The 15,812-nt window shown below is 36.7% G+C and overlaps 1 protein-coding gene across 13 annotated transcripts in view; it reads left to right on the top strand.

The window, feature by feature from the left end:
- Window positions 1-15,812, top strand: part of GPHN (gephyrin) — a 609,565-nt gene that overhangs the window by 592,021 nt on the left and 1,732 nt on the right. For all 13 annotated transcript variants that reach the window (XM_034642048.1, XM_034642043.1, XM_034642056.1 and 10 more), the window contains 3 exons: window positions 2,105-2,169; window positions 6,024-6,127; window positions 15,398-15,494. In XM_034642048.1, coding sequence (XP_034497939.1) covers window positions 2,105-2,169; window positions 6,024-6,127; window positions 15,398-15,494 — 266 coding nt within the window. The remainder of the gene's footprint in view (window positions 1-2,104; window positions 2,170-6,023; window positions 6,128-15,397; window positions 15,495-15,812) is intronic.

Below are 15,812 nucleotides of genomic sequence, written 5' to 3' on the forward strand. Positions count from 1 at the left end.
TCTTCCGTTTTAGACAGAGAGATACTTAAAAAAAAAAAAAAACATTTGGAGTATTATCAGTCAGGACTACCAATCACAATTTTTATGGGTCATCTACAGTGAACATAGCTGTTGTCAAGAGTGTATCTTGGAAATTAATTTTCATCACATAGGAACGGTCATGGCCAAATAACCTATTCATAAATTGATATGATAACCTAATCTAGTTTTTCTAAAATACAGAAAAGAATCAGAAAGTAAGCAAGAAGAATCTCAGAGTAACCAAAAAGAGACATTACAAAGTACACATACTAACACTTCACAGCAGACCCCCTAAGAGCCTTCTCAAATTATGAGCCATAAACTTAGAGAAATCTTGGTTCAAATCTTTGTTTCCCCACCTGGTAGCTAAGAGATTTGGACCAAATTTCTTAATCTCTCTGAGTCTTAGTTTCGTCATCTATAAAATGGGATGATAATTGTCACCTCCTGGGATTGTTGTGAGAGTTAAAATGAAATAATGGATGTAATGCATAGATGTTTCTTTAAAAATAGTAACTTCTATTATTATTATCATTCTGACAATATAGCTATTACTACTACTCTCTGGTTCCAAAACCTAAAGCCAGCTTTTTTTTTCTCTTTTTTAAGAGAGGGAGTGTGGGGGGAGGGGCAGAGGGAGAGAGAGAATCTTAAGCAGGCTCCATGGAGCCCAACAAGGGGCTCGATCTCACAATCCTGGGATCATGAACTGAGCCGATATCATGACCTGAGCCAAAATCAAGAGGCAGCTGCTTAACTGACTGAACCACCCAGGTGCCCCCTAAAGCCAGCTTTAAGGGCCAAGAGGACAGAGTCTAGCATTAAGGGGAGCCACAGAAAAAAAACTAGGGGGGAAAAAAAGAAAGAAGTGCAGTGTGTGGTGTGGAGTTATGGTTTATAGGTAAAAACAATATATAATATATCCTTGTGACCCAACATCACTGTAGTGTAACACAGTAGAATAAGTTAATAATGATTGGGGTTCCTGGGAGGCTCAGTCAGGTAAGCATCCAATTCTTGATTTTGGTCCAGGCCATGATCTTGGGGTTGTGAGATTGCGCCCCACCTCGGGCTTATGTGCTAGATGTGGAGCCTGCTTAAGATTCTCTCTCTCCCTGTCCCTCTGCCCCTCCCCTACCCTCTCTCTCTCTCAAAAACAAAACAAAACAAAAAACCTTAATGGTGGTTTTGAGTCATCAAAAAAATGTTAATGTTCATCGTATTATTGCAAAAGGTAATGAGTGGTCCATTTTTGTAAGACCAAGCTGCAAAAATAATAAAATAAAAACAATTTAGGTACTTAAAAAGATAATTTTTTAACTACATGGAAATTTTAGCATTCCCTGAGGATTCTGTAATGCTCAAATTTCATTAATATAATGAAATTTTTAGCTGGAAGTTCATATAAAACATAGTCAATAGAAAAAAAAATCACTATTCTTCACTACCCGCCCACTCCGTGCCACTCACACTCATCTCTTCCCACACACCCCCCCATGATAAGGATTTATGTCAGTCTTGAGGAAGTGTAATTTGAAAATATTTTAAAATACTGTTGCTTTAATTTTGTTCTAGTCATGGTATTTTATTAATTTTGACCTTTCAAAAAATTCCCTTCACAGGAGGCCAGTTTTTATGTTTATTGCTGAGTATAGTTTTAAAGGGTTTAGGAATACTCATCTTGAACAGCAGGCATTTATCTGATAGACTTACCAGGTAGTCTTCTGATAATAAGAATGATTGTTGTAAATCTCCAGCAAAAATAATACGGACATTATTAGCTAGAGGGGTGGAGAAACTCCAGGATTTGAGATACACTTCTCTGGCACTAGCAGGAAGGGGGAAAAAAGTAAGCTGCAGAAAACCAAGAAGCTTGGTTACTTGAAAACAGAAGATACTAAAAACAAACTAATTTAAATGCTTTTGAAACTTCATGGTATAAAGGTTTAAGGAAGAGTCAACGGAAAAAAAATATTTTTATGATAAATATTCTATATGAAGAGCCACATAGCAAGAAAACTGGAGTACTTAATTTACTTGTCATATTACATAGCAGTCACTAACAACCTCTTTTATTCTCTAGCCTTCCAACAACATTTGCAACTTTGGATATTGATGGTGTAAGAAAAATAATCTTTGCACTACCAGGTAAGAATAATTGAAATTGTTTCTTTTGCTTTTTCTGGAAAAATGATCAAAATCTTTTTGAATCCCTATCAGAGCACTTGATTTGGAATCTGACAGACCTGGGTTCAAAACCCAGCTTTACTTATTGTATAACCTTAGACAAATCACTTAACCTCTTTGAAGCTATTTCTTCATTTGTAAAATGGGGCTAAAAATCTACTTTGTAGGATTGGTGTAAAGGTCAAATTAAATAGTATCTCTCAAAGCACATTCCAAACCCTAAGATGATAATCAAATGTTAGCTGTCACTAGATCTTTCTGGGCTACCTGCTTTTCCTCACAGAAAATTGGTCAAATTTAGCAGTCTAATCACCTCCCATACTGACAGTATTGTGTTCAAAGATCCAAAGGGCCTTGAATCAACCATGCAAGTAAATACTGGAACAAAAAAAATACAAAGCTGCCTTTGGTCCTTGCCATATTTGGACTGGAGCCAGGGGATGGGGGGTAACATGAAAGGAGGGACTACTAGTGCTGGTGCTTCTCAGTCAAATCCCAGCCATCATCAGTCTGACCACATTACTGTCCCCATGCTTCCTCCCATGTGGGCAGGAACTAGTATGTTCAGATTGTAGAAAAAGCAAGGTAGTTCCATTTATAAAGACTTTCAATTTCAGTTTTTATTGATTTTTGGCTTGCCGTTAAAGCCATGCTTTTAAAGTCATTACCAATCTTGATAAATTCTAAAGCAGTTTAGAAGTTTTATATGTCTACTTGTTATTTTTTCAGCTCTTAAAATTATCTTCTGATCTGTAGCAGTGTACCATTCTCTATTTCTTGGCACAGATTACTTCAGAAAATAACCTACTTATTCCTTTCAGATGCACAAATCTTGTGCTTTGGGATATTTATCTGCCTTTTATATTAACTAAGTCTCAAAATAGAGTATAAAGAAAGGAAGGCAGGGGCGCCTGGGTGGCAGAGCGGTTAAGCGTCTGCCTTCGGCTCGGGGCGTGATCCCGGCATTCTGGGATCGAGCCCCACGTCAGGCTCCTCTGCTAAGAGCCTGCGTCTCTCTCTCCCACTCCCCCTGCTTGTGTTCCCTCTCTCGCTGGCTGTTTCTATCTCTGTCGAATAATTAAATAAAATCTTTAAAAAAAAAAAAAAAAAAGAAGAAAGAAAGGAAGGCAGGCAGAAAATTTTGAAAAGCAATTTCTTGAGTTTTGAAAACATTTTTAAAGCTCCTATATATAAGCATAAAAGATTAGATTTCTATCCTATAGGAAATTTTGAAAGATAAGACAGTAGGTAAAGTAGTCCTCAAAATGTATCTATAATATAGAATTCCTTGGGACCTTTATCAGGGCCTTTAACAAACATTATCCTCTTCCTGACTTCATTTTGCCTACAAAAAACTGTTTACTTTGTTTTCAGAAGATATGACTTGACCCTAGACAAAGAATGTTACAATGGGAGCCTGTGTTAATTTTGAACTTGATCTGCCAAAGAAGTGATAATTGAATAACCTATTTTCAAATTGCTACTTTCAAATGAAATTTTCTCTGCCCAGCCTGAATGAACCAAAAGAGGGCAGCAACAACCCAGATGTTCAGATTGTGGAACCAGTAAAGTGTTCCTTTTAAAAGGATTTTAAAATTCATGATTGTATTTCTGCTTTCCTAAAGGGTACAAATTTAAAGCCATTATTAATCTTGATAACTTTTAAAGCAGTTTAAAATATTTATGTATCTACTTGCAGTTTTTTTAACTTTTAAAATTACTATAATAACACGCTTACTATAAAAACATTAGAAAATACAGGTAAACATTAAGAAATATCATCCATAATCCCATCCCCCCAGCACAAAATAACCACTATTTGCAATTGTTTGCAATCCATTTTTGATAGAATAATTTTATAAGGCAGTAGCATTACAGGAATGCTGGTAATCATTGCTGAACAATAGCTTTTTTTATTGCTTTTCCATAAAAATTTTCATCTATGTATTTTGAGACAAGCAAAAAGCAATTAATTTTCATTAAGAGTCTGCTGTGCTGTTGGGCAACTTGTTTTTCTCTTGAAATCACTATTACTCATCACTTTTTACAACTTAAAAAAATCTAAACTTTTGTAGGTAGAAGAAAATTAAAGGTATGGTTTTAGCTAATAATAGGCTAAACTAACCACTGCCTTTTACTTTGATAGTGCAATTAGCAGCACGTAGCCAGGCCAAGGGAACCCAAAAATCTACTAGTCCATCTCCCACCCCCAGTGTATACACACATGTTCAATAGCACTGTATAAAAGTATTAGTATTAATAAAATTTGAATTTTAGACCCAGGAGGGATATTGAGAATCATATAGTCCAAACCTTTCATTTTGTGGAAGAGTAAAATTAGATTCAGAAAGATTTGGAACTCACCCTGAACAAAAAAACATTGCTCAGTTTGTTTAGTTAACAATACCATATAAGAAACTAAATCTGTGGTTCTCGGCGCAGTCATTTTTTTCATTGTGTATCTTTCCTTCCTTCAAAGTGCATGACACACCCAGATTTCTTCTTGGAAAGGTATAACCGAATTCCTCAAATTTTTCTTATAACTTTTTTTTAAAGATTAATTTACTTATTTGAGAGAGAAAAAGAGCAGGGGGCAGGGAGGGGCAGAGGGAGAGGAAGAGAGAGTCTCAAGCAGACTAGTCACTGACCAAGCAATCTGACGTGGGGCTCAATCCCACAACCCCGAGATCACAACCTGGGCCAAAAAGAAGAGTCAGGCGCTTAACTGACTGCACCACCCAGGCACCCCAAATTTTTCTTACAACTTTAAAAGAACTTGACCTTTCTATTAGGCTGCTAAGACTGCCATAACAAAATATCACAGACCAAATGGCTTAAACAACAGAAATTTATTTTTTCATAGTTCTGGAGACTGAAAGTCTAAGACCAAGATGCCAGCAAGGCTGGTTTCTGTTGAGTCTTTCTTTCTGACTTGCAGGTAGCCACCTTCTCACTGTGTTCTCACATGGCTTTTCTTCTGTTCACATGCACTCCTGGTGTTTCTCCCTCTTTTTATGCAGACACCAGTCTCATTGGATTGGGACCTCACCCCTGTGACCTCATTTAACTTTGATTACCCCTTTAAAGGCCCTAGTATCTACAAAGACAGTCATATTGGGTGCTAAACTTCAACATATGAATTTGTAGGGGACAAAATTTAGTCCATAACAGTATTCATCTTCAAGTCCTTTGCATCTTAAATCATTTAGGTTTTTTTTTAATATAAAGAAATTTCTGAGTGGGAGGGGATTATGGATACATTTCTTTATGCTTAACCTACTTTCTAAATGCTTTTGTCCTAAGCATGTATTTCTGTGGCAATTTTATTTTATTTTTTTAATATAATAATTTTTTATTAAATTATGTTAGTCACCATACAGTACATCCCTAGTTTTTGTTGTAAAGTTCCATGATTCAGTACTTGCGTATAACACCCAGTGCACCATGCAATACATGCCCTCCTTAATACCCATCACCAGCCTATGGCAATTTTAAAACATCTTAAAAATAGCAAGTAGAATCTGCTTTAAAATGTATCAAGATTGGTAATGGCTTTCAATGTATAGTTCCCAGGAAAGTGGAAATAAACATTTCTGGGAATCAGAAGTTTCTGCATTTCACTGGTAGACCTAATGTTTACACCCTCTGTGGCATTTGGTTGATTGTGGCTCTATTCTGGAGTCCTTTGGGATTTAGAAGAGGAAGATTAGTGGCTAGTCACCTCACTCTTTATGATGAAAGAAGGTATAGACAGTCAGAATTATTTGGCACATTTTTATATGTATACTATAAATAACTGCTTTGTTGACTTTCAGGGAATCCTGTGTCAGCCGTGGTCACCTGCAATCTCTTTGTTGTGCCTGCACTGAGAAAGATGCAGGGCATCTTGGATCCTCGGCCAACCATCATCAAAGCCAGGGTAATGTTATCTAAATGACCAGGAACCAAAACTCAAGCCTAATAACATTAAGGATATGCTTTCCCAACTGCCCAAAACAAACATCTAAAATTTTATATTAGTTTTGAGGGGAAAATGTGGTTATATTTTCCCTTTCGCGGTAGAAAATGGAGGGGAAAGAGTCCCTTTTATTCCCAGCCCACATTATTCCATGACTTCTAAAGTGAATCATTTTCTCTAGCTAGAATCCATATGAAAGTGGATATGTAATGATAAGATGATAAATAGAATGAGGCTAGCACTACCCTAAAACTAAACCTATACGGAAAGAGGGACAAGAATTCCCTTTCCCCTGCGCAAACTGACACAGGACAGCAGCTTATCTGCTCACTTTTTCTGAGACTTCACTGATAAATTTTAAGTAGTCCAGAAAAAAACAACCAATGAACTAGAAGACTAGTGAATCAGAAGGAAAGGGTGACCACGTTGTGTGGAAAAGGAGAACTAAGACTGAGGAATTATGCTTATAGTAAATGTCACCTAGAAATTAGAGTCCCCTTCTCCACCAACACTAACTTCTAATTTGATTTACTACTACTCAACTGATTATATGACACACTTTCTGTATAACTAATGAACAGTTTTCTTGGCAATATAACCTACAGTATCAAGCCATTGCTTTTTTTAAAAGCTTGACTGAGATACAGCTGATATACAAAAAATTGCACCTATTTAATGTGAATATTTTGATGAAATTGGACATAAGCATATGTCCATATCATCACCACAGTCAAGGTACTAAACATAGCCAATACCTCCATAAATTTTCCTGTGTTCTTTTGTGGTTTTGTTTGTTTTTTATGTGTTTGATTTGTGGACGGACATTTAGCACGCGAACCATCCTCTTAACATATTTTAAGTGCAGAGTACCATGTTGTCTACTATAGGCACTAGGTTGTGCAAGGGATCTCTAGAACTCGTTCACCCTGCAGAAGAGAAAATGTGTACGCATTGAGCAGCAACTCCCCACGCCCCCTCCCCTCAGCCTCTGACAATCACCATTCTATTCTATCCTTCTATGACTGGCTATTTTAGATACCTCATGCAAGTGGAATCATGCAGTATTTATCCTTCTGTGACTGGTTTATTTCACTTAGCATAATAGTACTCTAGGTTTATCCATGTTGCCACAAATGGTAGAATATCTTTCTTTTTTAAAGCTGAATAATAGTCCATTGTATGAGTATAGCACATTCTCCTTCTCCATTCATCTATCAGTGAACGTTTGAGTTGTCTACATATCTTGGCTGTCGTGAGTAATGCTACATGAGGGTGTAGATATCTCTTTGAGATCCTGATTTCAGTTCTTTAAGATATATACCCAGAAACAGAATTGCTCAATCGTATGTTCTCTTTTTAATTTGAGGGGAAACCTCATACTGTTTCCCTCTAGCAGGAGTGGCTGAACCATTCTCCATTCCTACCAACATTATATAAGTATTCAGTTTCTCTACATTCGTGCAATACTTATCTTGTGTGTTGTTGTTGTTGTTGTTTATAATAGTTATCCTAATAGTTGTGAGATGGTATCTCATTGTGGTTTTGATCTGCATGTCCCTGAGATTAGTGATGTTGAGTGCTCTTTCATATACCTAGTGGCCATCTATATATCTTCTTTAGAGAAATATCTATTCAACTCCTTTGCCCATTTTTAAATCAGGTTATTTGTCTTTTTGCTATTGCATTGTAAGAGATTCTTCTATATTTTGGGTATAGACCCCATGTCAGATAGATGGTTTGAAATATTTTCTCCCATTCCCTTGGTTCCCTTTTCATACTGTTGTTTCCATATCTGTGCAGAAGCTTTTTAGCTTGATGTAGTTCCACTTGTCTATTTTTTATTTGGTTGCTTGTGCTTTTGGTGTCAAATCTTAGAAATCATTGCCAAAACCAACATCAAAAAGCTTTTCCTGTATATTTTCTTCTAGTTTTACTGTTTCAGGTTTTACATATAAGCCCTTAATCCATTTTGAGTTGATTTTTGTGTATTGTGTAAAAAAAAAGGAGACCCAATTTAATCTTTTGTGTGTATATATCCATTTTTTCAAATACCTAAACTGTTACATTTCAAGAGCTTTGAAATAAATTCAGATATGACAGAATGCTATGATTAGTTGACAGGAAGAACACAAGGCATAGGAGAGGAATAAGAAATATTAATAAAATATTACTGTGAGAATAAATAGGATAAAACATTAAAATCTAGGCTTCAGATATTCTTAACATTGACCTTTTAAATACTGAGATTTTGTAGACTAGTATATGAAGAGATATCCTCCTTTTCTTAAAAGTTTAGTAAAAGCTCAACTAGATATTTCTGAAAACAAATTATTTTGGGTTTTTGTTTCAATAATCATAGCAGTGGTCTTATTTTAAATTTAACGGAAAAGGAAGAAAAAAGCTATCAATGAACAAAAAGTATTCTGATCAAATCAGAAAGTCAGAGTTATAAAGCTTAGACATCTAAACCAATAATATGAATTTGCTCACTATTTTCATATTTGCTAAATTTAGGAAATAAGAAAAATCCACATTATTATAAGAGAGAAAAAGAGGACTTCTCTTTGACTTTGCAGAGTTCTTATGAATCTTCATTTATTTTTTATTTTAACATTCACCATCTCTTCTTTAAAACTGACATTGTGGCAGCTATCCTTACTGACAACAGTGATTACAGAGCAGTGTCCTTGGTACATTGTTCACAGTGCTGCTCATTCCTGTCAACTCGTGGAATTGAGAATTGGTCTAAGAATCAGTCAGACTCCTTTCTCCCACAGAGCAGTGTCACTGGAACTGTCAGAATGGGTCATCAGTGTGTTTGGCTGTTTACTTCTTTTGTTTTTAACTCCTAAAATCCTCCCCACAACTTTCCTGACATAACTGCTATTTTTAGAACATAACTTTATTCCCTTTCTTGAAACATGGTAAAACCTGTTGTCTCAATTTTCTGACCAGCCAATACACAGCTTACAGACACGATTTATTACTGTTCTTCAAAATGGTTGCCATAATCACAGCCTCTCCCAATCCTTACTGCTTTCAGGAAGTGAGGTGGTTGTTAAATGCTGGTGTCAGTGACTCACAGTGCTGGATCTGATTCAGCTGGCCTATGATTAGGGCAATGCTACATTATTTTAAAAGGTCAGCACAAAAAAATGTCATCCTTTTATATCAGTGCATTCTGACAAACATCAATTTAGAATAAACACTTGCCCTATGTCCTTGGTCAGTTATGGTTGACGCTGAAATACTTCTGGTTTTCAGTAGACAGTCAGAAACATATCTTAATTCATTGAATTATTAACCTAATGTTTCTACAAAAGGATATCCTTTTGTGTTTCCTTAATGTGTTTCCTTAATATCCCATCAAAGTTCCCTACAGCCCCTTGTTGTCAATTTTTTTCTCTAGAAATACCTGAGATAATTCCTGTTAGTATTAATAGCCCACCTCAGAGAGTGATTAAGAGAAGGGAAAGGGAAAATATTTTCATCTCCCATAGCACCAGGTCAGCATGTCTTAGGAGAGTATGGGCATGTTGAACTCTACTGGACTATTCTAATTTGTCCATCTTACCTCTTGAGCATTACTGACCTCGTGCTATAAGAACTTGGTGAATGCTTTCTGTCTGATGTCATAAACAGTAAAATACAAAGCATTTTAGCAAAATGCTTATTTTGTTCAGAAATTGCTGGGGCACCTGGGTGGCTCAGTTAGTTAAGCGTCTACCTTCGGCTCAGGTCATGATCCCAGGGGCCTGGGATCGAGTTCTGCATTGGGCTCCCTGCTCAGCGGGGAGCCTGCTTCTCCTTCTCCCCTTGCTTGTGCTCTCTCTTCTCTCTCTCTTTCTCTGTCAAATAAATAAATAAAATCTTTAAAAGAAAATTGCTTAGGTATTTGCAACTGTAGAGAGAAATATAACTGTTTATTGTGACAAGATCAGTCGTTGATCATCAAGATATTATTGGATGCCTGTTAAATGAGAATATTACAGCCTGTGGATTAAAAAACAGATATTGAAAATTATAGAACTGTCCATGATCTAGAAGAAATGTAAATCATTTTTAACTTATTAGGAAATGAAAAATATAACTAGATTATAAACATTTTGGAAAAGTTCATTTGAAACTGATCCACGTGCAGATTTTAAAGTTACATGATAAATTCTAGACACATTATTTACAGGGTGAATAAACTCAAGGATCTCTCTGGTAGACTAATGAAATCAGTGCCTCATAACTTCATAGTACGTATCAAAGAAGTTAGTGTAAAGCTGCCACAACCACTCTTTGGAAGCTTTGACCAGACTGGAGCAAAGTCCAGGCACCCAAGACCAACCAAGGCCTTGAGCGTGTTATTTTGGGCTCCCACCCAAATAGAATCCCCTTTGGTCATCTGTTTTCTCACAAACTCTCTTCTCCAGTCTATACAGTCCTGAGTCCCAGCCTATTCCCCTGAATCTTCTGGAGCTTTCTCTTTTTCCTCATTACTGCCATCAAACCTTCCAAAGGCGTTTAGGTCTTTGGCAAGAGTCTCATAGTCTACCTCTCTATCTCACCTCTTACCATTGGTTTCTTTATTTCCACAATTCTAAATATCTTTTATTTCTATTTCAGCAACTCACACATACATCCTTTTTCAATACCCTGAAGTACTCCATCTCAAAAGCACTAACCCTGTTGTAAAATTTAGGAACAATGGCAAGTTACTGATCCATAGATATAAAAGGGTGTAAACACTCCTTTTGCTTCTGCCCTTTTCCGTCAGTCCGTAAGCCCCTCTGGCTTTGTCACTCTCCTCATCCAACCTAAATCCTGTGATGTAGCACGTCAAGCGAGTCAACTCGTTTTTGTCTCTTCTTCCACAGCAGCCCCCTCTAAAAACCCACAAACTGGGATCAATCCTCACTTCTTTATTCTTCACTTTTATTTCTAGGTCACAACTAGAGAAGAGTCTAAGCTGTTCATGTTATCACTTCCAGTTTACAAACCTCAGCAGGGGCTCAGATTCTCCTTGTGATCCCTTTATATCCTGTGGATCAACTTCTTCCATTCGTTACTATAGCCTTCCATATCTTCACCATTCTCCTGAAGGTGCCTCCACCATTCTCACCCCTGACTTATGTAACCAAATAAACCTCGCTTTGAGTGATGGCTCCAACATTTACTAGATTATAACCCTTGACATGTTTAATGATTTCCCTTCTTCCAATCTTGCCTCCTCTTAAACCCCTATGCTAACTCTAATCGTGTAAGCATCTCCAACTAAAATGCTTCCATCTTCCCATGACCCCAAGGTTAAATCCAAACCTCTCACATGAATATAGGAGGTACTTCATCCCAAGGCCTTTCTTCCTCTCCAGTTTCATCTGCGTCTCATCCTGCACTCTCACCATGTTAAACTATTTACTGCTTCCAGAGTGGATATGAGATCCCCTGCCTGTGCCTGTGATTATTCCCTTCCTAGAAGATTCTTCCTCCCCAACCACCACCACTTCCTTTCTCAGCTTTCAAGATTCCTTAGTCATAAACCTCAGATATCGCATCCCCTGTAAGTCTTTCTCAATGTCCCAAAAAAGGGTTGATTACTTAACTTTTTTGTGCCCTTTTAATACCATATTAACAGCTCAGGATAACATTATTGCATTGTATTTGCAATTAATTATTTACTCTGAGAATTCTTTAAGATCACTTCTCTATAAGATGGGCAGGACAGAAAGGAAGAACAAAATATCCTCCTTTTTTTTAGTTAATAAATTGTATTTTTTAGATTTAGGTTCACTGCAAAATTAAATGGAAAGTGCAGAGAGTTCCCATATACCCCCTGTCCTCACACATGTATAACCTCTCCCACTACTGAAATCTGTACCAAAGTAGTACATTTGTTACAACTGATGAACCTACACTAAGACATCGTTACCACCCAGGGTTACCAAGTGTTCCCATTCTGAGGGTCTTGACAAATGTATAATTACATGTAACTACCATTGTCCTGTTATACAGAGTATTTTCACTGCCCTAAAAACCTTCTCCCTCCATGCTAACCCTGGATCTTTTTACTATTACGTGGCCTTTTCAGATTGACTCCTTTCACTTAGCAATATGCATTTAAGTTTCCTCCATATTTTTTAATGGATTCATAGCTCATGTTTTCTAGTGCTAAATAATATTCATCGCCTGGGCGTACCACCATTTATGTATCCATCCACCTGTGGAGGGACACCTTGATTACTTCTAGGTTTTGACAATTATGGAAAAAGCTGCTATAAACCCATGTGCAGGTTTTTGTGTGGACATATATTTTCAATTTAGTTGGGTAAATAGCAAGGAGTGCAATTGCCAAATTGTAGGGTAAGAGTATGTTTAATTTGGTAAGAAACTACCAAACAGTCTTCCAAAGTGGCTGTACCATTGTGCATTCCCACCAGGAATGAATAAGGGTTCCAATTCCTCCACATTCTCACCAGGATTTGGTGTAGCCAGAGTTTTGCATTTTTGCCTTTCGTAGGTGTGTAATGATATCTCATTGTTTTAGGTTGCAATTCCCTAATGACATATGATGTTAAATATCTTTTAATATGCTTACTTGCCATGTGTATATCTTATTTAATGAGTTATCTGTTGAGGTCTTTCACCGTTTTTTAAAAAGATTTATTTATTTATTTGAGAGAGAGCACACAGGGGCAGAGAGAAGGGAGAGGGTGAAGAGAGAATCTCAAGCAGACTCCCTGCTGAGTGCAGAACCCAATGCAGGGCTCGATCTCATAACCCTGAGATCATTACCTGAGCTGAAATCAAGAGTTGGTTGCTTAACTAACTGAGCCATCCCGGTGCCGCTTGCCCATTTTTTAATCAGGTTGTTTGTTATTGAGTTTTAAGAATTCTTTGTATATTTTGGGGCGCCTGGGTGGCACAGCGGTTAAGCGTCTGCCTTCGGCTCAGGGCGTGATCCCAGCGTTATGGAATCGCCCCACATCAGGCTCCTCTGCTATGAGCCTGCTTCTTCCTCTCCCACTCCCCCTGCTTGTGTTCCCTCTCTCGCTGGCTGTCTCTATCTCTGTCGAATAAATAAATAAAATCTTTAAAAAAATAAAAAAAAATTAAAAAAAAAAGAATTCTTTGTATATTTTGAATAACAGGCCTCCATTAGATGTCTTTTACAAATATTTTCTCCCAGTTCATGGCTTATCTTCTCATTCTGTTGACTTTTTTTTTCTAATTTTCTCCCTTAAACATGTACATGTACAACATACCATATAATATTATACCACGTAATACAGCTTTGGCTCTTGAGTGACTACTGAGTGTCAGAAAAATATTCAAAAGGAAACAGCGGAAACAGTCCAAGTCCACAGCCCACTCCAATTTTGAATGAATAGAAGAAGTCACTGAAGTGAAACATCAATTCCCGCCCCCGCCCCAAAAAAAGTCTGTGTTTACTCATGGTACATCATTCTTGTAAGCACTGACACTCATAGTAAGTAAGTGATTTCTTAAGCTAAGTGATGTAATATGCCAGAACTATAATGTCAGTACAACTAAATATATTGGTTAAAGTATTCTGCATTTTAGTTAAATACCATAAAAATCAAGTCAGTTTCATCTCTTGTTGCAGTCAATTCTGTTTCTTAAATTGCCATAAATATCTTTCTTTAAAACAAACAACCCCACTTTGTAGATGAACAAACAGGTTTAGGAAAGTAAAATAACTTGCTAATACAGACACCCGTTAGCAGTACAACTGGGAGTCAAACCTGGATGTCAGATATTATCCCATCCTGGTATTTGTTCCACTGTACTACCAAGAGCCAATCCATGCCTTTGCCAAGGGAAAAAATCTGCTTAAACACTTAGCAAATAACACAGCCACGCGAATGGCTCTTGTAGTTTCATTCTGGCAAACACCCATACACACAGAGAGGGACTGAAAGAGAGACATTTTTGACGTCAAGTAAACACGCAATAATTTTGGAATAATGGCAAGTTACCCCTCAGTAGATATGAAATAGAGTATAAACATAAGCAATATCAAGAGAAAGAGTTGAGTATGATTTAGTCAAGGAAAAACACCTTAGAATTGAATTTTTTTCGGGATTCCAGAGGAAAAGCAGGGATTGTCAGAGTGAATAATTAGAATGTTTAAAAACAGCATAACCAGAATGGATTGGAGATAGACTTACTTGAATCAATATTTCTGGGATCTTCAAGTTGTAATTTTATCATCGATCTAAGCAATACCTGTTTTAGTTGGATAAACGGTTTCTGGAGCATTTTAAGGTAGAGTAACAAATGATTATTGTGCTAATGAAAAATGAACAAGTCTTATATTCACTAACATTGTAATCTTTGATGGGCTATAGTCCATAATCATACACTATATAAACTTGTTCAAGGAATACCTCTTAGGCACCTGCTGCCAACACATTATCACTTTAATTTATCAGATTTCAGGATGAATTTAGTGAAATAGATTTTTTTAATGGCTCTAGGTTAAAAGTTGATTAGTCATTCCATATTGTGTAAACTGAAGTTGCTACGTTAGAAAGTATTTTATCCTTATTGGAACGATATGAAAGATGCCCAGCAAAGACTCATTCAGAGGAATTCTTTTAGTACCAGTGACATGCTAAACAAAAATGGTATAACTTTTAGAAGAGACTACTTTTATTTGCCTTAAACAAGATTGTATATCAGTATTGGGACACTAGGGGAATATTCAAGAGAAACAGAAAGTAACTCGCCCTTTTATGTTAAAGGTAGGTATATGCATGGGTAGCTAAAGAGTGTCTCAGTAAGTATTTATTGGATAGATCGACAGATTGACAGACGTATAAATGGATATTGAGCTTATTTGTTTCTTTAGTTCTATATCTTTTATTTTCAGTGTTAAAAAAATCTGCTTTGAAAAAAATATCTTCAATTTCTCAATTCATAGGTCAGAGGTCTCTGTACTATCAGCCCATAAAATTAGACTTCAAAGATAAACCTTATCTTTTTCATCTGCTCTTTTCCCCACTGTGAATATCAACTTCTTAGCCTTCTTTTCTCTTTTCACCAGAGCAACCCAACTTCTGGATTTCCTGTATTAGGAACATAAGGTGGCAGTGGTGGAAACAGCAGAATGCCAGGATATGTTCCATGTCTACTTTATTCCTTGCACAACTTCCACCACCCTGTAGTTTTAAGAGATGATCAGGTGATCAAGTTTGTTTTCATTTACTCTGTATTCTATAGTTATCATGTGACGTAAAACTGGATCCTCGCCCAGAATACCATCGGTGTATACTGACTTGGCATCACCAAGAACCACTGCCTTGGGCACAGAGTACAGGTTAGTCGTTCATACCGGTGGGTATTTCTATGCATGTATCCTGTTAAAACACAAAACTTATGTATAACCTCCTTCCTTGTGTACACCTAATTTTGTAATTGTTATACATTGTCCTTTTTGAAAGACTAAATGAATTAAATTATTCCCAAACGGTACAGCATAAGAAAAAAACAAGACTAAAAAATTTTAATAACAGTTTACTTATTCCATGGTACCATATTTCTAAATAAACTTTTGAAATACAGTTCTCAAATTATGGAAGATTTTTATCTATATGTTCAACCTCCAAGTTCTGAGTATAAAATTCTGGTTGTAGAA

The sequence above is a fragment of the Ailuropoda melanoleuca genome, chromosome 14 (genome assembly GCF_002007445.2).
Source record: "Ailuropoda melanoleuca isolate Jingjing chromosome 14, ASM200744v2, whole genome shotgun sequence".
NCBI lineage: Eukaryota > Metazoa > Chordata > Mammalia > Carnivora > Ursidae > Ailuropoda > Ailuropoda melanoleuca.